Genomic DNA, 25,697 nt, shown 5'->3' with positions numbered 1-25,697 from the left:
GCCACCACCCTGAGCCACCCTGGGATGGGACTGTGCCACCACCCTGAGCCCCCTGGGATGGGACTGTGCCACCACCCTGACACACAGTGGGCAGGGCCTGCTCTGACTCTGTCAGGGTTTTTTTTCTCTTTTTTTGAACTATTCCATTTGTATTTTTCTTTTTCCTACTAAAGAACTGTTATTCCTGCTCCCATAGCTTTCCCTGAGTGCCCCTAATTTCAAAACTACGACAATTCAGAGGGAAGGGTTTTACATTTTCCATTCCAGGGGAGGCTCCTGCCCTCCTCAGCACACACCTGGCTGTTCAAACCAAGACAATTTCTAGCTAGGGGGTGACTTTTGGGCAGCCCCTCCAGGGGAAGGCAAACTGACCTCACCAACCTCTCCCAAAGCAGTCTGAGCATCACAACATGGGAATTTTAATTCTAACTTGGTTTTCTATCCAAATCCTCAGTATAATGTTTGTTACAGATCCACCACATCATCTTGTGCTGACAGGGAGACACCTTCTGCTTGCCAGGACCTTTAGGAGCAATCTGCCCCTCTGGCACAAGGTGAGACCACACCAGCAGCACTCCTTGCTCCTTACCTGCTCCACCACTTCCCTCAAAGGTCTGCCCTCCTCTGTGCTCTCTCTTCTGCCCCAGATGTATTTTTTTTGTGTTTTTATCTGTGGGAAGAAAACTCTGATGAGATTGGGGGCAAATGAAGAATCTGGGAGAAGCATCCCCCACCAGGCAGCCCCACAGAGGGATCCAAAGGGCTGGAAACCAGCACAGGACAGGGGGTTTGCAGCCACAAACCTCTTCCAGGAAACGTTCATTGGAGGTTTTGAAGTTCTTGAGCCACACAGAGGCCTGCAGAGGCTGATCCAGCCTGGCTTTGTTGTAGGAAGACTGAAAGAGCTCCTTGCAGTTCTTCACCCAGAGATGAGCTGTCAGCAAAATAAAACTTGAATTTTTTGGGTTTTTTTTTACTCAGGAGGTGGGGATGGTGGGGGTGTTTGGGCTGCTTGTCCTTATTCTGCAGCTCTGGTCAGGAAAGTCACAGAATCATGGGATGGTTTGGCTTGGGAGGGACCTTAAAGATCAACCAGTGCCACCCCTGCCATGGCAGGGACACCTTCCCCTGTCCCAGGCTGCTCCAACCTGGCCTGGGCACTGCCAGGGATCCAGGGGCAGCCCCAGCTGTTCAGGGCCTCCCCACCCTCCCAGGGAGGAACTTCCCAACATCCCATCCACCATCCCCCCTGTCCTGTCCCTCCAATCCCTTGCAAACATCCTCTCTCCATTTTTCTTGCAGTCCCGTTAGGTCCTGGAAGGTCACAGTCAGATAAACCCAGAGCCTTTCCTTCTCCAGGCTGAGCAATCCCAACTCTCTCCTCAGAGCAGAGCTGCCCCCCTGATCCCTCTGACCACCTTGGAATCCTCTGGATTCATTCCCACAGGGTCATCCTCTGGGACCCCAGGGCTGGATGCAGCTCCATCCTTCCTGGAGAACCAGAACATCCTTCCTGCTCCTTCAGGATCAGAGGAGGCCACACAGACCCCAAACTTACCCCAAAATCTCTTCCCATGCTTGTTAACAATGGAGAAAACCAAACTGGCTCACAGGATGTGTGAGCAGGTGAAAATAACTAATTAGGCTCTGTTTTATCTGGGGTTTTGTGATTTATGAGCCTTTTCCACTATGGACAAACAAGGGTAGGTTGTGTGGGATATCCTACAGCTCCCAATCTCCTTCCATGCTTGTTAGCAATGGAGAAAACCAAACTGGCCCAAAGGATGTGTGAGCAGTGAAAATAACTAATTATGCTCTACTTTATTTGGGATTTTTTGTGTTTTACGTTTTGTGGTTTATGTTTTGTGTTTCCACTATGGAACAACAAGGGTAGGTTGTGTGGGATGTTCTACAGACCCCAAACAATCTCTTCCCATGCTTGTTATCAATGGAGAAAACCAAACTGGTCCAAAGGATGTGTGAGAAGTGAAAATAACTGATTATGCTCTACTTTATTTGGGGTTTTGTGATTTATGAGCCTTTTCTACTATGGACAAACAAGGGTAGGTTGTGTGGGATATCCTACAGCTCCCAAACAATCTCTTCCCATGCTCATGGGAGAAAACCAAACTGGCCCAAAGGATGTGTGAGCAGGTGAAAATAACTAATTATGCTCTACTTTATTTGGGATTTTTTGTGTTTTACGTTTTGTGGTTTATGTTTTGTGTTTCCACTATGGAACAACAAGGGTAGGTTGTGTGGGATGTCCTACAGACCCCAAACAATCTCTTCCCATGCTTGTTATCAATGGGAGAAAACCAAACTGGTCCAAAGGATGTGTGAGCAGTGAAAATGAAAAAACCCCAAATAAAACAGAGCATAATTAGTTGTGTTTTATATTTTGTGTTTTATGTTTCCACTATGGAAAAACAAGGATAGATTGTGGTGGGATGTCCTACAGCTCCCAAACAATCTCTTCCCATGCTCATTAACAATGGAGAAAACCAAACTGGCCCAAAGGATGTGTGAGCAGTGAAAATAACTGATTATGCTCTGTTTTATTTGGGGTTTTTTGTGTTTTATGTTTTGTGGTTTATGTTTTGTGTTTCCACTATGGACAAACAAGGGTAGGTTGTGTGGGATGTCCCCCAGCTCCTTTTGGTGTTGGCTGTGGTGCCAGCCCTGCTTTTCTCACCATCTGGGACGTGCAGCACCAGCCAGCCCTGCCTGGAGCAGTAGTGAACCACGTGGCACAGGGTCAGGGTCTTGCCTGTTCCTCTCTCCCCATCTCCAGGCTGTCAAGGAAAGTCTGAGACACCATTTCAGTTTGTGCTTGGCTGGGATTGCCCAGCAGGGCAGGAAGGGAGCCCAGGGCTGCCAAGGCAAGGCTGGCATTTCACCCAGCAGAGCCAGGAGCTCCTTGTGCCTGTGCCCACCCTGCTGGGCAGGGCTGAGGAGCCCCTGCCCCCTGTGCTGCCCCTGTCTGAAGCTCTGTGCCAGGAGCAGGAATAAGGAAAGAATCCAAGCTCTGAGCTCCCTGAAGTGCCCAGAGCCCAGGGATGGGTAAAGGCAGGAATGGCAGAATAAAACCAGCTGTGAAACCTTCTGAACATGGAGAGCATTGCTGGGCCTTGGCTGTGCCTCAGCTACAGCACAGCCATGGAAAAGATTTCTGGAATTCATTCAGAAAATATTCCTGACATTCATTCAGAAAATAGTTCTGGAATTCATATAGAAAATAGTTCTGGAATTAATTCAGAAAATATTCTGAAATTCATTCAGAAATCGTAATTCATTTAGAAAGATTCTGTAATTCATATAGAAAATATTCCTGTAATTCATATAGAAAATATTCCTGAAATTCATATAGAAAATATTCCTGAAATTCATATAGAAAATATTTCTGTAATTTATTTAGAAGATATTTCTGTAATTCATTCAGAAAATAGTTCTTGAAATTTCATTTAGAAAATATTCCTGAAATTCATTCAGAAAATATTCCTGAAATTCATTCAGAAAATATTTCTGGAATTCAATAGAAAATATTTCTGGAATTCAATCAGAAAATATTTCTGGAATTCATTAAAAATATTTCTGTAATTCATTAGAAAATATTTCTGTAATTCATTCAGAAAATATTTCTGTAATTCATTCAGAAAACATATTCTAGTAAATTCATTTAGAAAATATTTCCGTAATTCATACAGAAAATATTCTAAAATTCATTCAGAAAATATTCTGTAATTCCTTTAGAATATATTTCCGAATTCATTCACAAAATATTCTGTAATTCATTTACAAAATAATTCTGTAATTCCTTTAGAAATATTTCTGAAATTCATTCACAAAATATTTCTGTAATTCATTTACAAAATAATTCTGTAATTCCTTTAGAAAATATTTCTGAAATTCATTTACAAAATATTCCTGTAATTCATATAGAAAGTATTTCTGTAATTCATTCAAAAAATATTTCTAAAATTCATTTACAAAATATTTCTGTAATTTGTGACAATGTTCACAGGATGAGGGAAGAGATGAGAGTCCTGACTCCATGCTCAGAAGGTTTGGTTTATGATTTTATGATCTATATTATATTAAAACTATACCAAAAGAACAAAAGAAAGGATTTCAGCAGAAGGCTGGCTAAGAATAGAAAAGGAATGAATAACAAAGGCTGGGACTGACTGAGACAGCCTGGACAGCTGGACTGGGATTGGCCATTATTAAAAACAATTCCATGAGACCAATCAATGAATTGGCCATTAATTAAAAACAATCACATGAGACCAATCCCAGATTGCTGTTGCATCCCCCAGCAGCAGATAAGAATTGTTTGCATTTTGTTCCTGAGGCCTCTCAGCTCCTCAGGAGGAACAATTCCTAAGGAAAGGATTTTTCTAGAACCTGTCAGTGACAGGAATTCATTTTGTGCTTGGAAGTCACAGATGAAAATCACAGGAATGATTTTTCATTTTCATCTCCACCTCCTGGAGACTGGAGCAGCTCAGGCCCACCACCACCCTGTCCCTGCAGGAATTCCTGGTGTTTCTCCCCCTCCAGGTGAAGGATACAGATCACATATCTGACAGCAGGGTGGGCAAAGTTGGAGCCCTTCAGGCAGGCCAGGATCTCCAGCGCCGGCCTCCGCACCATCAGCCGCGCCTCGTTAAAGGTCTGGACCTGGGAAAGGAGCCCTGTCACCAACCTGGCCCCAGCCCTGTCACCAACCTGGCCCCAGCCCTGTCACCAACCTGGCCCCAGCCCTGTCACCAACCTGGCCCCAGCCCTGTCACCTGGGAAGGAGCCCTGTCACCAACCTGGCCCCAGCCCTGTCACCAACCTGGCCCCAGCCCTGTCACCAACCTGCCCAGCCGCTCCTGAAAGGAGCCCTGTCACCAACCTGGCCCCAGCCCTGTCACCAACCTGGCCCCAGCCCTGTCACCAACCTGGCCCCAGCCCTGCTCCTGGAAAGGAGCCCTGTCACCAACCTGGCCCCAGCCCTGCTCCTGGAAAGGAGCCCTGTCACCAACCTGGCCCCAGCCCTGCTCCTGGAAAGGAGCCCTGTCACCAACCTGGCCCCAGCCCTGGCACCAACCTGGCCCCAGCCCTGTCACCAACCTGGCCCCAGCCCTGGCACCAACCTGGCCCCAGCCCTGGCACCAACCTGGCCCCAGCCCTGCTCCCAACCTGCCTGCAGGCTCCCAGCACCCCCAGCTTTAGAAATTATTTGCGGAATTCATTTAGAAATTATTTCTGGAATTCATTTAGAAAATATTTCTGGAATTTATTTAGAAAATATTTCTGGAATTCATTTAGAAAATATTTCTGTGATTCATTTAGAAAATATTTCAGGAATTCATTTAAAAAATATTTCTGTGATTCATTTAGAAAATATTTCTGGAATTCATTTAGAAAATATTTCTGTGATTCATTTAGAAAATATTTCTAGAATTCATTTAGAAAATATTTCTGTGATTCATTTTGTACTTGGATGTTACAGATGAGAACCCCTCAATGAAAGGTGCCCAAGGGGGACCCCTCAAACTCTTCTGCTGCTGCTCTGGGTGGTTTTCTCCTCTCTTTTGGATGCTGCAAACACCCCAGGACAGGGAATTCCTGCTCTCTCTGATCCCACCAGGAGAACCCCCCAGTCCCCAGTGGATCTGGCTCTGCCCACTCAGCCATGCCATGGTTTGGGCTGGGTGGCACCTTCGGGTCCATCCCACCAGCCCAGGGTGCTCCAACCCCCCCCAGGCTGGCCCTGGGCACTGCCAGGGGTGCAGGGCAGTGCCCCCCTGGGCAGCCTGAGGGCAGTACCTGCTGCTGGAAGCGATGGGGCAGCCCCTGGGGGAACACAGCCCTCAGCTCCTCCAGGGGGATGCTGTACAGACGGCCCTCGTGCTGCTCCGAGTGCCTGGCCTGCAAGAGAAGGGGCAGCTGGCACCTGGGACAGGGACTGGCATCTGGGAGAGGGGCAGCTGGCACCTGGGACAGGGACTGGCACCTGGGAGGGGCAGCTGGCACCTGGGAGAGGGCAGCTGGCATCTGGGAGAGGGATTGGCATCTGGGACAGGGACTGGCATCTGGGAGAGGGGCAGCTGGCACTTGGGAGAGGGACTGGCATCTGGGAGAGGGGCAGCTGGCACCTGGGACAGGGACTGGCATCTGGGAGAGGGGCAGCTGGCACCTGGGAGAGGGACTGGCATCTGGGAGAGGGGCAGCTGGCACTTGGGAGAGGGCAGCTGGCACTGGGAGAGGGATTGGCATCTGGGAGAGGGACTGGCATCTGGGAAAGGGCAGCTGGCACTTGGGAGAGGGATTGGCATCTGGGAGAGGGATTGGCATCTGGGAGAGGGGCAGCTGGCACCTGGGACAGGGACTGGCATCTGGGAGAGGGGCAGCTGGCACCTGGGAGAGGGACTGGCATCTGGGAAGGGCAGCTGGCACCTGGGAGAGGGATTGGCATCTGGGAAGGGCAGCTGGCACCTGGGACGGGAGCTGGCACCTGGGAGAGGGCAGTGCACTGGGAGAGGGCACTGGCATTGGGAGAGGGGGCCAGCTGGCAACCTGGGAGAGGGACTGGCCCTGGGGGAGGATGGGAAGGGGCCCTGGGAGAGGGCAGTGGCACCTGGAGAGGGATTGGCATCGGGGAGGGACACTGGCATCTGGGAGAGGGCAGCTGGCAATCTGGGAGAGGGATGGCATCTGGGAGAGGGGATTGGCTCTGGAGAGGGCAGTGGCACCTGGGAGAGGGATTGGCATCTGGGAGAGGGATTGGCATCTGGGAAGGGCAGCTGGCACTTGGGAAAGGGCAGCTGGCACCTGGGAGAGGGGTATTGGCATCTGGGAGAGGGGAACTGGCATCTGGGAAAGGGCAGCTGGCAACTGGGAAAGGGGAATTGGGACTCTGAAAGAGAAAAGGGCAGTTGGCATCTGGGAAAGGGCAATTGGCATCTGGGAAAAGGGAACTGGCATCTGGAATTGGCAACTGGCATCTGGGAGAGGGGAATGGGGACCCTGGAAAGGGCAATTGGCACCCTGGAAGAGAAAAGGGCAATTGGCATCTGGGAAAGAGCAGTTGGCATCAGGGAAAGGGCAGCTGGCACCTGGAAAGGGGAATTGGCATCTGGGAAAGGGGAACTGGCATCTGGGAAAGGGGAATTGGCATCTGAGAGAGGGCAGTTGGCACCTGGAAAGGGGAATTGGCATCTGAGAAAGGGGAATTGGGACCCTGGAAAGGGCAATTGGCACCCTGGCAGGGACAAGGGCAGCTGGCACTGGGTGGTGCCTGTCCTGGACACGGGTGGCCTGGCAGGGTGGCACAGGCAGGGTGGCACAGGCAGGCCATGCCCAGTCTCAGGCCATGTCCTCTCCCTGGGGCAGAGCAAGAGGAGTAACAACAAAAGGAACAGAGCAGGAGCTGTGGGGTGAGGACACGGCTGGCACTGCCTGGCATCTCCAGGGGAGAGAAAGGAGATCCCACCTGGCACCAAGCAGGGAAGGGACTCCCTGAGCTCGTGCCCAACCTGTGGTGAGCTGGGGACACCACGGATCGACCTCCCCACACCTTGGCACAGGTGTGGCACCCTCTGGGTCCCTGCTGCTGGCACTGTCACTTCCTCCTGGGACACAAGGATGTTTTCAGCCTCCCAGCAGTGATTCCCATTTGGTCACTGGGGCTGGAGGTGCAAAAACTCTTTAATTTCTTTTCCAGGGTGATAATTCCCAGTCCCTTGTGGTGACCTCAGTTTGGATCCTGCTGCATTTATTTCTGGTGCATTTATTTGTGGTGTTCACCCTGCAGGTCTCACAATGACACTGAGAAGCTGTTGTCACTGAGAATTTAATTTTAATTTTGCCTGCTTTTCCCCTTCATTATTCTCTTTTCCTGCCAAAGCACTTATTTCCTCTTGCTCAAATCATGCTTTTTTGTGTCTTGTCTCATCAGAGACTCCTCTGCAGCCTTCCCTGGGTGATTTTTAGCAGGTTTGTGTTAATCTTTGAAGCTCAGATCTTGTCCTGCTCTGCTTTCTGCATTTTTTCCCCCCATGGATTTCCTCCTCTTGATTCCTGTTGTATTTAAAAACTGCCATGCAAACACCAAATACAATAATTTCCTCCTTTTCTTGATTTTAGGTGCCAGCATTTTTGTGTGCAGGTTTCTTCTGCCTGCCTGGCCAGGAATATTTGGCTTTTCCCAGTTCTTGCTGGGCTCTTCCTGGAGCACTGCTGGAAGCTCTGGTGCATATCCATGAATTTTCAGGATTCCCTTCTTCAGGACAGATGTGCAGCCTTTCAGCACAAAATGCATCTCTGCTGTCACCTTCTGCCCCTTCCACCCCTCCCTGGGACACCCAGGACAGGCCAGGCTGTCCTGCACTCTGTGCTTGACCTCGGCACAGCTGCAGGATTTGAGGAATTCCTGATCCCAGGAATGATTTCTAGGAAATTTGGGAACTTCAGCAAAGGGCTGGGCTGCTGGAGCTGCCAAACCTGGGGAGGGTTCACTGGTCAGGAAATCCTCACAACAGGGGGGAAATGTTAAACCCTGGTGTTCAAAAGGAGGGTGAAAAACTTCTTTTTCCCAAGCTTGTTTCAGCCTGTGGCTTCTCCTGCACGTGCTGCACACAGCACCCGAGGTTCTGCACCAGGGAAGGACTCCAGAGCCCTTTTCCATCCTCAGCTTCATCGACTTTGGGCAAATTCCTGCACTCTCCTACCCCAGGTGGGTCATTTATCCCCACCTGGATCACCTGGAGCTTTGCTGATGGCAGGGTAGGACAAACTCAGCTGGAAAAGTGGGGTTCAGTGGCTCTGTCAGCCCCATTGCCACGGGACTGTGCAGGAGCTGGGGGGCCCCGGGCAGGCTGAGCTGGCCAAGGTCAGGGACCAGCCAGGATGCCAGTGCTGGTTGCCTGGCAACCCCAAAGCAGGCCCAGGACAGTGGGGACAATGGTGGCCATCTGGTGGAGACACGGCGGGGTCACGTGGCAGAGCATCCTGCTGCCGTTGCCATGGAGACCCCGGAGGAACCCGAGAGGCTCCAATGACACAGCAGCAGCAAAAAGGACCTGGAGGGCTCCTCCCGTTCATTCCCTGCCCTCGTTCTGTGCTCCAGACAGAGAGACAGACAGACGGAGGGACAGGCAGACAGAGAGAGAGACAGGCAGACAGAGAGACAAGCAGACAGAGAGACAGGCAGACAGACAGAGACAGACAGACGGAGGGACAGGCAGAGAGACAGAGAGACAGGCAGACAGACAGGCAGACAGACAGAGAGACAGGCAGACGGAGGGACAGGCAGACAGAGAGACAGGCAGACAGAGAGACAGGCAGACAGAGAGACAGGCAGACAGAGAGACAGGCAGACAGAGAGAGAGACAGGCAGACAGAGAGACAGGCAGACAGAGAGACAGGCAGACAGAGAGAGAGACAGACAGAGAGACAGGCAGACAGAGAGACAGGCAGACAGAGGGACAAGCAGACAGACAGAGAGACAGGCAGACAGAGAGAGAGACAGGCAGACAGAGAGAGAGACAGACAGACGGAGGGACAGGCAGACAGAGAGAGAGACAGGCAGACAGAGAGACAGGCAGACAGACAGAGAGACAGACAGACGGAGGGACAGGCAGACAGAGAGACAGGCAGACAGACAGAGAGACAGGCAGACAGACAGAGAGACAGGCAGACAGAGAGAGACAGGCAGACAGACAGAGAGACAGAGAGACAGGCAGCAGACAGAGAAAGCAGACAGAGAGACAGGCAGACAGAGAGACAGGCAGACAGACAGAGAGACAAGCAGACAGAGAGACAGGCAGACAGGCAGACAGACAGACGGTGTCAGGCTGGAGCTGGGGTGCTCAGAGCTGGGCTGAGCTCATCTGGGGTGGGGTTTTTATCCCCCTCACAGCCAGGGGACACTGGTGGCAGGGCAGGGTGGCCCTGGTGGAAGCAGGGGACACTGGTGGCAGCAGGGGACACTGGTGGCAGCAGGGTGGCCCTGGTGGCAGCAGGGGACAGTGGTGGCAGCAGGGTGGCCCTGGTGGCCGTCACTCACCGGGTCGCTCTCGCTGGTGTGGAAAATCCCTGGCGCTGTCCCTGCTGGGACATCCTGGCTGGGCACAGAGCTCAGGCCAGCCCTGGGCAGGGCACGGCCACCGTGCAGCTGAGGGGACAGCAGGGTGGGAAACACATTAAAATGAACATTTCAGGTCTTTGGGAGAACATCAGGAACTTTTTATTCATTTTTAAAGTAATTTTCTGAAGTAATTTTCTGTATTAATGTTCTTAAGTAGAGTGGTAAATAAAGTTTAAGGTTATAAAGTTAAAATAGAAACTGTCTGTAATGTTAAACATTATTTTTATGTTTACAGGTATTATATTAAACATGTATGAATGTTCTTAAGTAGTGTGGTAAATGTAGTTTTAGGTTATAAAGTTAAAATAGAAACTGTGCTGTAATGTTAAACATTGTTTTTATGTTTACAGGGATTATATTAAACATGTATTAATTAAGTAGTGTGTTAAATGTAGTTTTAGGTAATAAAGTTAAAATAGAAACTGTGCTGTAATGTTAAACATTATTTTATGTTTACAGGTATTATATTAAACATGTATTAATGTTCTTAAGTAGTGTGTTAAATAAATTTTTAGGTTATAAAGTTAAAATAGAAACTGTGCTGTAATGTTAAACATTTTTATTTTTACAGGTATTATATTAAACATTATATTAATTATATTAAAAATTATATTACAGGTATTATATTTATTAATGTTCTTCAGTAGTGTGCTAAATAAATGTTTAGGTTATAAAGTTAAAATAGAAACAATGTATAATGTTAAACATTATTTTTATGTTTACATGGATTATATTAAACATGTATTAATGTCCTCAAGTAGTGTGCTAAATAAATTTTAGGTTATAAAGTTAAAATAGAAACTGCTGTAATGTTAAACATTATTTTTATGTTTACAAGAACATTAATACATGTTTAATATAATCATGTATTAATGCTCTTTAGTAGTGTGGTAAATAAATTTTTAGGTGATAATGTTAAAATAGAAACTGTGCTGTAATGTTAAACATTAATATAATACCTGTAAACATAAAAATAAACATTTATTAATGTTCTTAAGTAGTGTGTTAAATAAATTTTTAGGTGATAATGTTAAAATAGAAACTGCTCTGTAATGTTAAACATTATTTTTATGTTTACAATGATTTGTAATTAGAAAATTCTTAAAACCTGACAGGAGGTTCACATATCTCAAAGTTTACACACAAATACAGGCTAAGAAATGCTGATTTAGAAATGTTATGGAACAGGACAGACACTGCTGAGTGAGAAACTAAGCCAGAAATAAGTTCTATTATTTCTAAACCAGAAATAAGTTTTAAAAGATGGCTTTGCAAATAAGATTAAATACTTTGGAGAAACACAACTATGAAAAATTCATTGCATTAAGACTCACCAGGGGAAATTTTAGATGATTGTTTTAAACTCTTTACAACACAGTGTAGTTAAAGTTGATAAGCTAAAAACCACTTCTAGGGCACTGTAATTAGGGTTTAAATTAAACTTTGGGCACTTTGGAAGTTTGGCCCTGCGGGCTGTGGGTGTGGCAGCAGCTCCCAGGCACTGGAGAGGGAATTTCTCCAGCCTGAGGTGCTACAAAATCAACACAGGCAGTGAGTGGTGCCCTGAGACACAGACTTAAACTACACCAAAAAATTTCCATTTACAAAATCCACAATTCAAACTGCCCACAGACGGCTCAGGACAGCCCTGCTGCAGCATTTTACACCCTGAGGTTATATATTGAAATTATATACTGAGTTTAGAGCAGCAAGGAGCTCGGTCCTTCCTCATGAACAAAAGCTCAGCATCCATCCCTGAGCTCTGGAACTCCAGGAACATCCAGACAACCCTGTACAGCCACCCCTGGGCTCTGGAACTCCAGGAACACCCACAGATCCCTGCACAGCCACCCCCAGCACATCCCTGGGCTCTGGAACTCCAGGAACACCCACAGAGCCCTGCACAGCCACCCCCAGCCCATCCCTGAGCTCTGGAACTCCAGGAACATCCAGACAACCCTGTACAGCCACCCCTGGGAACTGGAACTCCAGGAACATCCACAGAGCCCTGCACAGCCACCCCCAGCACATCCCTGGGCTCTGGAACTCCAGGAACATCCACAGAGCCCTGCACAGCCACCCCCAGCCCATCCCTGAGCTCTGGAACTCCAGGAACACCCACAGAGCCCTGCACAGCCACCCCCAGCCCATCCCTGAGCTCTGGAACTCCAGGAACACCCACAGAGCCCTGCACAGCCACCCCCAGCCCATCCCTGGGCTCTGGAACTCCAGGAACATCCACAGAGCCCTGCACAGCCACCCCCAGCTCATCCCTGAGCTCTGGAACTCCAGGAACACCCACAGAGCCCTGCACAGCCACCCCCAGCCCATCCCTGAGCTCTGGAACTCCAGGAACATCCAGACAACCCTGTACAGCCACCCCTGGGCTCTGGAACTCCAGGAACACCCACAGAGCCCTGCACAGCCACCCCCAGCCCATCCCTGGGCTCTGGAACTCCAGGAACACCCACAGAGCCCTGCACAGCCACCCCCAGCCCATCCCTGGGAATTGGAAATCCAGGAACATCCACAGAGCCCTGCACAGCCACCCCCAGCCCATCCCTGGGCTCTGGAACTCCAGGAACACCCACAGAGCCCTGCACAGCCACCCCCAGCTCATCCCTGAGCTCTGGAACTCCAGGAACATCCACAGAGCCCTGCACAGCCACCCCCAGCCCATCCCCATCCCCACGGCCGCTCCATCTCCGTGTCCCCGGAGCGAGGAGCGGATCTGGGGCTGTTTTCCCATCTGCCAAAGGACCGGAGCCGCCTCTCCGGGATCCCTGAAATGGCAGCGAAATCATCACGTGGTGCCCGAGATGAACCTGGAGTGCCGAGCCGGGAGGTGGAGCTGTTCCCGCACCTTCCCGGGAATCCCGAGCTGTTCCCGCACCTTCCCGGGAATCCCGAGCTGTTCCCGCACCTTCCCGGGAATCCCGAGCTGTTCCCGCACCTTCCCGGGCATCCCGAGCTGTTCCCGCACCTTCCCGGGAATCCCGAGCTGTTCCCGCACCTTCCCGGGAATCCCGAGCTGTTCCCGCACCTTCCCGGGAATCCCGAGCTGTTCCCGCACCTTCCCGGGAATCCCGAGCTGTTCCCGCATCTTCCCGGGAATCCCGAGCTGTTCCCGCATCTTCCCGGGAATCCCGAGCTGTTCCCGCACCTTCCCGGGAATCCCGAGCTGTTCCCGCACCTTCCCGGGGATCCCGAGCTGTTCCCGCATCTTCCCGGGAATCCCGAGCTGTTCCCGCACCTTCCCGGGAATCCCGAGCTGTTCCCCATGTCCCAGGGATCCAGGGCTGTTCCCAATGTCCCAGGGATCCCGGACTGTTCCCCATGTCCCAGGGATCCCGGGCTGTTCCCAATGTCCCAGGGATCCCGGGCTGTTCCCAATGTCCCAGGGATCCCTGGGGATCCCTGGCTGTTCCCAATGTCCCAGGGATCTCGGGCTGTTCCCATTGTCCCAGGGATCCCGGGCTGTTCCCCATGTCCCAGGGATCCCAGGCTGTTCCCAATGTCCCAGGGATCCCAGGCTGTTCCCCATGTCCCAGGGATCCTGGGCTGTTCCCATTGTCCCAGGGATCCCGGGCTGTTCCCAATGTCCCAGGGATCCCGGGCTGTTCCCAATGTCCCAGGGATCTCTGGGCTGTTCCCATTGTCCCAGGGATCCCCAGGGATCTCTGGGCTGTTCCCAATGTCCCAGGGATCCCGGGCTGTTCCCCATGTCCCAGGGATCCCAGGCTGTTCCCAATGTCCCAGGGATCCCAGGCTGTTCCCAATGCCCCAGGGATCTCTGGGCTGTTCCCAATGTCCCAGGGATCTCCAGGCCGTTCCCCATGTCCCAGGGATCCCAGGCTGTTCCCAATGTCCCAGGGATCCCTGGGGATCCCGGGCTGTTCCCATTGTCCCAGGGATCCCCGGGGATCCCGGGCTGCTCCCACAGCCTGCCCAGGAAGGGAAGCACTGCCCAGCCAGAGCTGCACCAGGTGCCTGCTCTGGAGGGGAACAGCTGGAAAAGGCAGCAGACCACACAGCTGGAACCCTGCTCCATCAGGAATCCACTCCAGACCTGCTCCACGAGCTCCTGCTGCTGTTCCGGGCTAAAGGAGGCTCTTGGGTGGCACAGAGTGTGGCACCACACCCACCCCCAGCACCAAGCCAGGTTTGGCTCAGAAAATGAAAATAAAATCAAAGATTCTCCTCCCAGAGAGTGCTGGGCACAGCCCCAAGGCTGCCAGGGGCTCCCAGCACAGGGGGGATTGCTGCCATGATCCTTCCAGCTCGGGCTATGCCACAATTCTGGGGTTTTGGGCAAAACTCCTGCCAGCAGCACCTGTGCAAGGCTGGTGGGCTGCTCCCCTGCACATCCCAGCCGTGCAGAGCAGGGGGAGTAATCCCTGATTGCTGAGGAACACGGGAATGGAAGGGGCAGGGTTTCAGAGCCCTGACTGCAGCCAGGCTCCCTCTGCCCCCAGGGAAATGGGGGAATGCTGGATCTGCCCTTTCCTCAGTTCACTCCTTTTTTAGGGCTGAAAATTGTCACTCCAGGCCACAGGAAAATCAAAATATCAGAAAGAGCACCAGGCTCCAGCAGGACTCACCTTCAGAGAACGGCACACGAGTCCTCTCAGGCTCCTCAGCATTTTCCTGCAGGAGCAAAAGTGGATATTTTAATTTTTTTTTATTATGCCGGATTATTTTATGCTGAGAGAGAATTTTGTGTTGAAAGACCTTCATGACAAAGCACAGAAATAATTGAGAGCAAGTGTCAGAGCTCTGCAGGGACTCAGAGTGGTGGTCAGCACCACTTGCTTAGAAAAACTATTATTAAATAATTAAAAAAAAAAAATAAATAATAATACAATGACATTAAAATCAAATTTATAAATAGTTTTACATGAAAATATTCAATTTTTAAAATATGTTAAAATTAAATTTTAACATTTTAATGGAATAGTTTGATAATAATAATAATAATAGCCCAATGACATTAAAATAAAAATTATAAATAGTTTTACATGAAAATATTCAATTTTTAAAATATGTTAAAATTAAATTTTAACATTTTAAATGGAATTGTTTACTAATAATAATAATAATAGCCCAATGACATTAAAATACAACTTATAAATAGTTTTAAATGAAAATATTCAATTTTTAAAATCTGTTAAAATTAAATTTTAACATTTTAATGGAATAGCTTAATGGAAAATAAAATCTTAATTTTTTTTTTTTAATCCCCTTTATCAGGGGCTTTTTCCCCAGAACCTCCCAAGGAGAAAATGCTTATATTGCCTAGCAGGGATGCTGGGGGAGTTCCTGTGTGCAGTAAGGAGAATGAATTCCCTGAATTCCTCAGGAGGAGCTGCTGCCTCGCTGGACCTGGGGAGCCAAACAAAGCTGGCTCACCTGCACAGAAGAGCATTTGCTGTTACCGAACTAAACTAAATTGGAGTTTTCATCCCTTCAGCTCAATAAAGAAAGAAATAAACGTGTTAAAATAACCCCCCAGCCCTGCTATTTCAGGAGTCAAGAGGGAATTTGGGATATTTTACACCCTTTGCTGAGAAACCCTGCACATCCCAGTGATTGCACATCAGCTTTGGCTGCAAAGAAAGCAGGGACGGGAAATGTTCATTTCCAGACACAGCCAGGGCAATTAAGGAGTCACAAAACCTGAATTCTGTTCGTGCTTTTCAATTTCCTGCTGATTTTTATTTTATTTTTAAATTTACTGCTGACTCCTTTTAAAAGCTGGGGTTAATTTTGAGCATTCTGACAGAAGCCCTGAACGACCAGCGCAGCTTTGGGGCTCAGCCCCGGGGGAAGGGACGGAACGCGCGGCCCTGAGCGCACCGGGGCCGGGCCAGCACAGCCCCGGTGCAGCGGGAGAGCACCGGGAGCACCACGCGTGGATTCCCGTGGGTTTACCACCAGACCCTGGGCATTTACAGCGGCCAGAACGCCCCGTTTGTCCCGATCAAACAAAACCAACCCGCGGTCTCCGCGCACCGAGCGCGGCCCGGTCCCCGCCGGTGCCCCCCACGTGCCGCCCGCCCGGCTCCGTTCCCCATTCCCGGTCACACCGGGGGTCAGAGCGGCTCGGCCGTTCTGGGGCGGCCCCGGGGGGAGCGGGAGGGCGCGGCCGTGCCCCCGAGGGAGCCGCGGTGTGACCGAAGGGCCCGCGGTGCCACCGCGGTGCCCCCGCACTCACCGGGGCCGCTCCCGCCGCGATGACGGCGCCGCTACGGGAAGCGCTGAGGGACAAAAGAGGCGTGGTTCTGAAGGGCGTGACCGCGTGGGCGTGGCTGTGGGCGTGGCCTCGATGGCGGCGGTTCTGTAGGAGCGGCGTTCATTTGTTTAATTGATTTCGTCCTTCGGGTTTGTGGGCAGGTTTGCAGAAATGGGCGAATGAAATCAGAGCGCCGGGATGGGAGGGAGAGCTGTGGGGCACATCTGGGGACACATCTGGGGGCACCGCCCTGTGCGGGCAGGGCCATCCCAGGGCACAGGTGGGCACAGGTGGCTCTGGGCTCCCCAGACAGGGCCATCCCAGGGCACAGGTGGGCACAGGTGGCTCTGGGGCCATGGCTGGGCCTGGAGCAGAGCCTGGGGCTGCCCTGACCTCGGCACACTGGGACAGACAGACACAGGGACAGACAGACAGGAAGAGACTGGGATAGACTGGGACAGACCAGGACAGACAGACTGGGACACACAGGGATACCCAGAGACACCCAGGGACATCTGGGGACAGACTGGGACACCCAGGGACACTCATGGACAGACAGGGATACCCAGGGACAGACTGGGACAGACTGGGACAGACTGGAACAGACAGACAGGGACACCCAGGGACATCTGGGGACACTCAGAGACACCCAGGGACACCCAAGGACACCTGGGCACAGCCAGGGACACCCAGGAACAGACAGTGACACCCAGGGACACCTGGGGACACTCATGGAAACCCAGCGACACTCAGAGACACCTGGGGACACTCATGGAAACCCAGGGACACCCAGGGACACCTGGGGACACCCAGGCACAGCCAGGGCTGAGCCCTCTCCCTGGGGCTCCTCTCCAGGCTGAGCAGCCCCAGCCCCCTCAGCCTTTCCTGGGCAGGGACCCTCCAGGCCCATCTTTGTCACCCTGCAGGAGCTGCCTGTCCCTGCTGTGCTGAGGGTGCCCGAGCTGGGCACAGCCCTGCAGAGGTTCAGCACTGCCCAGCTCACTCCCTGACCTGCTGGGAATGCTCTTCCTCACCCAGGCCAGTATTTTCTTGGCCTCCAGGGCCCAGGGCTGGCTCGGGGACAGGCTGGTTTTCATTGCTGAGGAGTCATCTGGATCCTCAGGATTGAATTTTGCATGCGTGGTGCAAGAGCAATTCGCTGTTTGTGGTTTCATTGCCAGGTTTTCAGGTATTGACAACTTAAATCTCTGCTTCTGCAAAGACCTCAAGTTTCTTTTTGCTGTGGGTGTTTTAGTCCCAGGGAATTTTGTTCATTTGGGTTTTGTGTATACATATTGCATATACAATTAATCTTTAAATTAATTTTTCCTACTTCTGGTAGACAATGTTTTAAACCACTTTTTAGCAGCAATTACAAATGGTTGTAGTAATTCCCATCAGATATTGTGAGCATCATTCCCAAAATACCAAGGGTGTGGAATTGTTGCGGGAGGTCCAGTGGGGACAACAACGTCACGAAAAGGGTGGGAGAGCTGGGAATATTCAGTCTGGAGAAGAGCAGGGTCTAAAAGGAGCTCCAGGGAGATGGAGAGGGACTCTTCATCAGGAACTGTAGTGAGAGGACGAGGGGTGATGGGTACAAATTGACAGAGGGAGAAGTTAGGTCAGGTATTAGGAAGGAATTCCTTCCTGTGAGGGTGGGGAGGCCCTGGCAGAGGCTGCCCCTGCATCACTGGAAGGGATGGACAAGCCTTGAGTGACCTGGTCTGGTGGGAGATGTCCCTGCCCAGGGCAGGAGTGTTGAGCCTAAATGACCTTTGAGGTCCATCCCAACCCCTGAAGATCCCACGATTCCACATTCACACGAAGAGTTTAACGACCCAGACCCGGCAAGCGCGCGGGTGTGGCATTCGGCCAAAGATGGATTTGAGGATGAACAAACCACCTGCATCGTTTTGGGGCAAAAATTCCCCTTTTCCTTCCCCTCTTTTCCCCTTTCCCGAGCCCTTTTCCCGGTGGGCGTGGCCGGGATAATAAAGGGCGTGGTTTATGGGCGTGGCTAAATCTTCAGGGCGTGGTTAAGACGGGGGCGTGGCCGCCGCGCCCTCTGCCCCGCGGGGGTGTGGCCGCGCTGGGGGCGTGGCCGGGCGCGGAGCGGGCGTGGCCGGCGGCGGGGGCGTGGCCGTGCGCTCGCTCGCGGCGGAGCAGGAGCCGCCGCCATTTTGGTTCCGCCGCCTCGCTCGGCTCAGGCCCCGCCGCGGCGGCCGCTCGGTCCCGGTCCCGCCCCGGCCCCGTCCGCGCCCGGGCGGCCGCGGGGATGCGGCGCGGAGCAGCCCGTGCTCGGCCCCGGCCGCGCTGCCGCTGACACGGTGAGGAGCGGGCGGGGACTGGGACCGCCTCAGGCCCGCGGCCCGGGGGGAGGGGAGGCGCGCTGGGCTCCGCCGCGGGGCCGCCTCGCTCCCCCCCCGCATCTCCGCCGTATCCCCCCCGCAGCCCCGCACCGCAGCCCCGCTCCGGCCGCGGGGGCGAGCGCTGGGGATCCCCGGTGAGGGCGGGGGATCCCTGGGGGCGGCGGGGGGGGATCCCCGGCAGGGCCCGGAGCGCAGCGTGGAGCCGGACCGGGAGCGGCGCGGGGGGTCCCCGCCAGCCGGGGGTGGCCCGGGGAGTCCCCGCCGCACCGGGAGGCACCGGGAGGTACCGGGGGATCCCTGACAGGCATCGCGGCGAGGGGCGGGGGATCCCCGCTGGCGGCGGGGCCCGCTGACAGCGGCGGCGGGGCCGGGGAGCCGCGCTCGGCCCTGGGCCGGGGGCTGCGGTGGCACCGGGGGCTGCGGTGGCACCGGGGGCCCCCGGTGGGTGCCGGGTCCCTGCGGAGCGGGGCCGTGCCCCAGGCTGCGCATCCCCGAAGTTCGGTGTTTCCCGGTCGTGCCCCGAGTGACGGGCGGGGGATGGAGCCGGGGGTGTCCCTGCCAAATATCGATGTGAGTTTTTTGGGGGTTTTTTGGGATATCGGCTGGTTTATTGGGTCAGTGTCTTGTAGACTTTGTGATCTTCCTTGTCCAAAATTATACTTGAAGTTTTATTTATTATTTCGTTACATTTTTCATCCTATTTGAGCCTTATTGCCCGTGAATTTGAGTTCAGGTGCTTGACCCTTATCTTATCCATCAAAACCCAAAATGTGGTTCCCATCCTCGTCCCTCTCTTCCGTGGTCTCTTGACTTCCCAAGCCCTGCTTTTGGCCCTTGGTTTGTGGTTCTGCACCCTGTTAATTATGGAGCAGGGAACTGGAAGCTGCTTGGAATGTGGGTTTCCATCCCATGGCCTCGGGACACGAATTCACCCTCCTGCCTTGTCAGGAGCCACTCAGGGGAACCTGGAGCTGCTGCCAGCTCTGCGAGCAGGGACACAACCTGTGGCTTTGCCCCCATCCCTTCAAATCTCCTCAATTTTCATTTTCAGCCCCTTTTTGCTGTTTTGTTTTGGCTGTCCTTGCTAAGTGGTTTAAATTCCACCTGCCCTTCTTTTCCAGGGGTTTGGGGTGAATCCTGTGGTCATCTTGAGGACCTTGGGACCATCCCTGGTGCCTCTGTGGCAAACAGGGGAATTCTGGCAGCTGCTTGAACATATGGGGAGAGAAGGGCTCTAAAATCATCATCTGTCTGCCTGCTTGAGTTCTTCTGAAGTGTTCTTACCCAGAGCTTTTCTCAGCTGTCTGAGAGTATAAAAGAGAGGCTTTCTTTTTTTTTTTTAAAGTCTGAAACATCTTGGTTTAAAAGACAAAATTACCACAACTTCTTTTTGGACTTGAATTCATTGCTACAGGCAGTCACCCTAAAAAGGTTGGAGTGATAATAACCAGTGACAAAATTTGAGTTACAATTTCCAGAAGAAGCTTTCTTTTTTTTTTTTAAGTTTAAAGTGTCCTGCAGGATATAAAAAGCAGTTTTTTTCCTTGGTGGAAGAGACAGACATATTGGTAAAAATGGCAGTGCTGTTGTTACAAGAGAAAAGTGGCAACAGCACATGGAGTTACTGAATTAAAGTATTTTAAAAATAGATATTGTTGTCTGTGGGATTGTTGGCTGTTTTAAAATTCAATAATTGGAAGGGCTGGTGCTGTTGTGGACACATTTTCCCCTCCAGTGAGGTCATGAGTTCCCATCTCCAGCTTGCAAAGGGAAATAAAAATCTGTCATGAGACCTGTTGTGATTGTTGTGAGAAAGCAAAATCTGTGTTTGGCCCTTACCTGTGGCACAGGTGTGGCTTGGGAATAACCAGAGGATTTCAAAGGGAAGTTCTGGTTTGTTGTGAGCCTTATCTTTTACTGGATGGATAGAAATAAATGGATTTTATCAAAAAAAAATCCCCTGGATGTCGAGAGCTCTCAGGGAGCTCCTGGCCCACCCTGTAGCAGCTGGGATAAGATTTCAGGAGAATTCCCAAACTGCTTTTCCCTCAGTGCTGGCACTCACAGCCTAAGGCTGGAGGAACCTTGGGTAGGTTATGCAGATTTAACAATTTTGCCTTCATTTGCATATGAATAAAGAACCAACAGAATTATCCTGCACCTCCAAAGTCAGCCCTGTGATCCCTGACCTGCAGTCAAAGCTGGGGCCAGCTTAAAAACCAGGAGAAACTCTATTTCTGCCTCCCAATTTTCCTCCCACTGGAGCATTTTTCCAGGGTGTTTTACCCTGTCTGTCCTCTGCTTATCTTCCCCAAAAAAAAAAAAAAATCAGTGTCCTGTTCCAGGTGCTTTCCCTCTGCTCCCAGCACTTCTGTGGAATATTCTTCCTGACAAGACAGATCCCTTGGGATTTCTGTCTGTCAGAAGAACAGCCCAGCAGCTTCTGATTGGAAAGAGTTTGATTGGTTACCTCCTGTCAAGCAAACAGGAACTTTATTCCTGGGAAATGTCTCCAGCTCTAAACATTTTAAGGATCCTTGTGCAGGTGATCCAAGGGCCTTGTGCTCCTGGTTCCCCTGTGATGCAGAGAAATACTTTAAGGCTTTATTCCACTTTTTTTTTTATTTTTTCTGAGTGTGGTCTGTGTTTTTTAGCCAAGAAAAGAAGACAAGGAGTTTGAGAGGAGACAGGAACATGTCTCAATCTCTAAACATTTTAAGGATTCTTGTGCAGGTGATCCAGGGGCCTTGAGCTCCTGTTTCCCCTGCTCAAGGATTGTGATGTAGAGAAGTTGTTTAAGCCTTTATTCCACTTTTTATTCCACTTTTTATTTATTTTTTCTGAGTGTGGTCTGTGTTTTTTAACCAAGAAAAAGGAATTTGAGAGGGGACAGGAACTTTATTCCTGGGAAATGTCTCAATCTCTAAACATTTTAAGGATTCTTGTGCAGGTGATCCAGGGGCCTTGAGCTCCTGTTCCCCTGTGATGCAGAGAAATTCTTTAAGGCTCTATTCCACTTTTCATTTCACTTTTCTGAGTGTGCTCTGTCTTTTTTAGCCAAGAAAAGAAGACAAGGGATTTGAGAGGGGACTGGGAAATGTCTCCATCTCTAAACATTTTAAGGATGCTTGTGCAGGTGATCCATGGGCCTTGAGCTCCTGATTCCCCTGTGATGTAGAGAAATTCTTTCAGGCTTTATTCCACTTTTTATTTCACTTTTTATTTCACTTTTCTGAGTGTGCTCTGTCTTTTTTGGCCAAGAAAAGAAGACAAGGAGTTTGAGAGGGGACTGTGGGAGGCCACAGAGTTAATAGTCATATTCTGGAGAGTTAATAGTCATATTCTGGAGAGTTAATAGTCATATTCTGGAGAGTTAATAGTCATATTCTGGAGAGTTAATAGTAATATTCTGGAGAGTTAATATTAATATTCTGGGATTTCTGACGCTTAGCTGAGTTGGTTTTCATGTCCTTTGGAGCTGAAGCAATGAAAGGAGCCAAAAGAAAAATATTCACCTTCCAAATAGGAGATGAGAGCTTGTTTTCATCCAGAACAGCAGCAGAGGAATGAAGAGAGGGAAATGTCAGTTAATATTGCTGAGCGGTGTGGGGACATGTCTGGGTCTGGCAGTTTGGTTTTGGGGGAGCAGAGGAGCAGAAATGGGCAGAGAGGGTTTGGGATGTGACAGGGAATGAGGGGGAGCTCCAGGGGTGAAAAGAGTGCCTGGCATGGGAGAAATCCCTCCTGAGCAGCCCTTGGATCAGTGGCACGGGTCAGAATGGATGTTCAGATCCCTCACAGGTCATTTTGGGGGGAAGAAGAATTTCAGGAGGGATTTGAGGTGTACAGAAGCTGAGGGGCTGGGGGCTGGATGGGATTTCCTTGGTAGGGAGTGGTGGGGACGTGTCTGCTCCTCACCTGAGAGCCAGGCAGGGCTTTGGGACTGGGTGCTTTTCAGTCCAGCAAATTTCATTAACCCTAAATCCCATGGGTCAGATCAAGGCTTTTTTCTGACCTAGAGATGGGGCAAGCGAGAAAAAAACTTTTATTTTGTTTTCAGTCTCATGTGAAGGGTGAGACAACCCTTCACATGATGTTAAAATTATAATCAGAAATTAACTATTTCTTAATTAAATATATTATTTATTCTGACACCTTGGATGAGTGATAACTCAGAACAAGACTTGAAATATAATTATAATCAGAAATTAACTATTTCTTAGCTACAATGTATTATTTAATCTGACACATAGATGAGGATAACTCAGAACAAGACTTGGACTATAATTATAACCAGAAATTAACTATTTCCTAGCTGCAGTATGTTACATGATTTAATCTGACAGCATGGATGAGGGATAATTCAGAACAAGACTTGGAATATAATCATAATCAGAAATTAACTATTTCTTAGCTAAAATATATTATATTATTTATTCTGACACATGGATGAGTGATAACTCAGAACAAGACTTGGAATATAGATGTTATAATCAGATATTAACCATTTCTTAGCTGCAATGTATGATTTAATCTGACACATGGGTGAGTGATAACTCGGAACAAGACTTGGAATATAATTATAATCAGAAATTAACTATTTCTTAACTAAAATATAAAGGTTTAATCTGACACCATGGATGAGGGATAATTCAGAACAAGACTTGAAATATAATTATTATAAGAAGTTAACTATTTCTTAACTGCAATATATTATATTATTTAATCTGACACTGTGGGTGAGGGATAATTCAGAACAAGACTTTGACTATAATTATAATCAGAAATTAACTATTTCTTAACTAAAATATATTATATGATTTATTCTGACACCATGGATGAGTGATAACTCAGAACAAGACTTGAAATATAATTATAATCAGAAATTAACTATTTCTTAGCTGCAATGTATGATTTAATCTGACAGCATGGGTGAGGGATAATTCAGAATAAGACTTAAAATATAATTATAATCAGAAATTTACCATTTCTTAGCTGCAATGTATGTTTTAATCTGACAGCATGGGTGAGTGATAACTCAGAACAAGCCTTGGAGCTTCATGCAGCAAGCATGGAAAGCAGAAGCACAGATAAGGGCCTCACTCACATGGTTAAATAGGATCATTTTAGGGCTTTCAAGTGCCCAGCAGAGTTTTCAGGGTGAATTCTTGCAAGTTTTTTTAACTGTGGCTGTCACCACTTGGCTGCTCATCTGCTTTGACATCCAGCAGGCTGAGAGGAGTGGAGCAGAGCCCGAGGAGCAGCACAGAGGAAGGGAAGTGAGAAAAGAAAACAAACAGTGGCATCACTGGGGTGACAGGAGCAGGGGAGAGCCAGGGAACACTTGAGAACACCTTGGAGACAGCACAGGGGGAAGCTTGAACTTGATCAGGCAGGGAGGTGAGATCTGAGTGCCTGGGAGGAGGTGACAGTGATGGAGCCAAACCCAGGATTAACATTTTTATTGTCTGTGTCCAGAGTAATTAGTGGAGAAATAAATGACCTGCTCTGTGTTTGTGGGGCCATCAGCTTTGTTTTGGGGTGGTCACTGACCCTCTCAGCACAGAGCAGGGGGTGAACACCTTTCCTCTGCTCTCTCCCACTCTGCATTTTGAGTCAGCTGTGAGTCTTGCCTTGACGCTGATGAATTAATTTTATTTGTAAGAAAATGAAGTGTTGTCCCTGCTCTGCACTCCAGAGAAAGAGTTGTGTGAGCCCAGGTTTGAGAGGAGAGGATGGCATGTGGGATTGTCCCTTTTCTTGGGCTTTAGCTCAGAGTGATTTACCTGCTGGCCAGTTTTCCTTGCACATTGATAAATAAGAAATATCCCATTTTTAGTGACATGCTGAAGCCTGTTGGACTAACACTGGGCTCTGAACTGACTCACTCTCTGTGTCCATGTCACACTGCTCTACCCTTGTTTCCTCCTTGTAAAATGGAGATTTTATTGAATTACCTCTGCTCTTATGAGTAATAATAGCAGGTTTGATTGCTGAGGATGTGTGGAGTTGGGAAGCCAGAGCTGCAGTTAGAAACCCCATGGATAACGTGCCCAGAACACCTGGAAATAAGTTTGTTTTCTCTTTGTGACTGGCTGCATCTGGTGCTCCCAGCAGCATTTCCTCTGCCCCCACTAATCCTGGCATCTGTCCCCAGCCTGTGTCCCCTGCAGTTGCCTTGGTGCTCTCTGGTGTCACCTTTCACATCACTGATCCTTTCCCTGAGCCACCCCTAAACTCAGCTCCTTGCTGCTGCTTCCCCAGGTTTGGCTGCCCAGGGGGGCTGTGCCACCTGCCAGGTGCTCTGTGTGCCCTCTGACCTGCCAGGATGCCAACCATCCCAAAAAAGTGCTGGGCACCTTGAGACCTTTACCTGAAACTGCTTTTGAGATCATGGCATCTTTCCATGCTCACAATTAATGACTTCATAAATGACTTAATGACTGGAGATAAGGGCAGAAGATTCAGGCTGCTTTGGTGCCTGTGATGCATTTTTCAGCAAATCAGTGGTTTTTTCAGACCTGTTTCTGTTATCAAAAATGATAAAGGTGTTTAAACATTTTCTCCTTCGAATGCCCCCACACCAAATAATTTTTCAGTGCTTTAAGAGAGCCTGGAAGAAAGATGGAGAGAGAATTTACAAAGGTTTAGGGACAGGACAGAGGGGAATTGTGGTGAGACCCTGGCCCAAGGTTCCCCATCCCTGGAAGGATTCCAGCTTGGACAGGACTTGGAGCAACCTGGGCTAGTGGAAGGTGTCCCTGCTGAGGCAGGAGTGGAATGAGATGATCTTGAAAGCTCCTCCCAGCCCAGAGAGTTCTGGGATTTTGAGATTTTGGGGTTCTGGTCTGCATGAAAAATGACAAGGAGCACAGGTTTGGTTTGTTCTGTGCCGGGGAGGGGAGCTCAGGGTCAGGGCACCCTCCCAAACTCAGAGCTTGACTCCAGTTTG

General features: G+C 50.0%; 2 protein-coding genes across 3 annotated transcripts in view; one reads left to right on the top strand and one right to left on the bottom strand.

Moving 5' to 3' along the window:
* Window positions 1-16,435, bottom strand: part of DAP3 (death associated protein 3) — a 21,016-nt gene extending 4,581 nt beyond the window's left edge. The window contains exons 1-8 of one of the 2 annotated variants that reach the window (XM_050984915.1): window positions 16,356-16,435; window positions 14,743-14,788; window positions 10,061-10,168; window positions 5,821-5,922; window positions 4,575-4,683; window positions 2,696-2,788; window positions 804-934; window positions 590-670 (exon numbers count right to left, since the gene is read on the bottom strand). In XM_050984915.1, the coding sequence (XP_050840872.1) occupies window positions 590-670; window positions 804-934; window positions 2,696-2,788; window positions 4,575-4,683; window positions 5,821-5,922; window positions 10,061-10,168; window positions 14,743-14,784 (666 nt within the window). In that variant the 5' untranslated portion in view covers window positions 14,785-14,788; window positions 16,356-16,435. Of the gene's footprint in view, window positions 1-589; window positions 671-803; window positions 935-2,695; window positions 2,789-4,574; window positions 4,684-5,820; window positions 5,923-10,060; window positions 10,169-14,742; window positions 14,789-16,136; window positions 16,162-16,355 lie in introns of those variants that run through there. The other variant, XM_050984916.1, reaches the window with a different exon arrangement.
* A 2,090-nt stretch (window positions 16,436-18,525) lies between these two features.
* The window catches only part of ASH1L (ASH1 like histone lysine methyltransferase), a 79,095-nt gene continuing 71,923 nt past the window's right edge, over window positions 18,526-25,697 (top strand). Inside the window, exon 1 of the mRNA XM_050984925.1 lies at window positions 18,526-18,703. The gene's annotated coding sequence lies outside the window, so the exon portion shown is untranslated. The remainder of the gene's footprint in view (window positions 18,704-25,697) is intronic.

The sequence above is a fragment of the Serinus canaria genome, chromosome 25 (genome assembly GCF_022539315.1).
Source record: "Serinus canaria isolate serCan28SL12 chromosome 25, serCan2020, whole genome shotgun sequence".
NCBI lineage: Eukaryota > Metazoa > Chordata > Aves > Passeriformes > Fringillidae > Serinus > Serinus canaria.
This window is presented reverse-complemented; position numbering and strand designations above follow the sequence as displayed.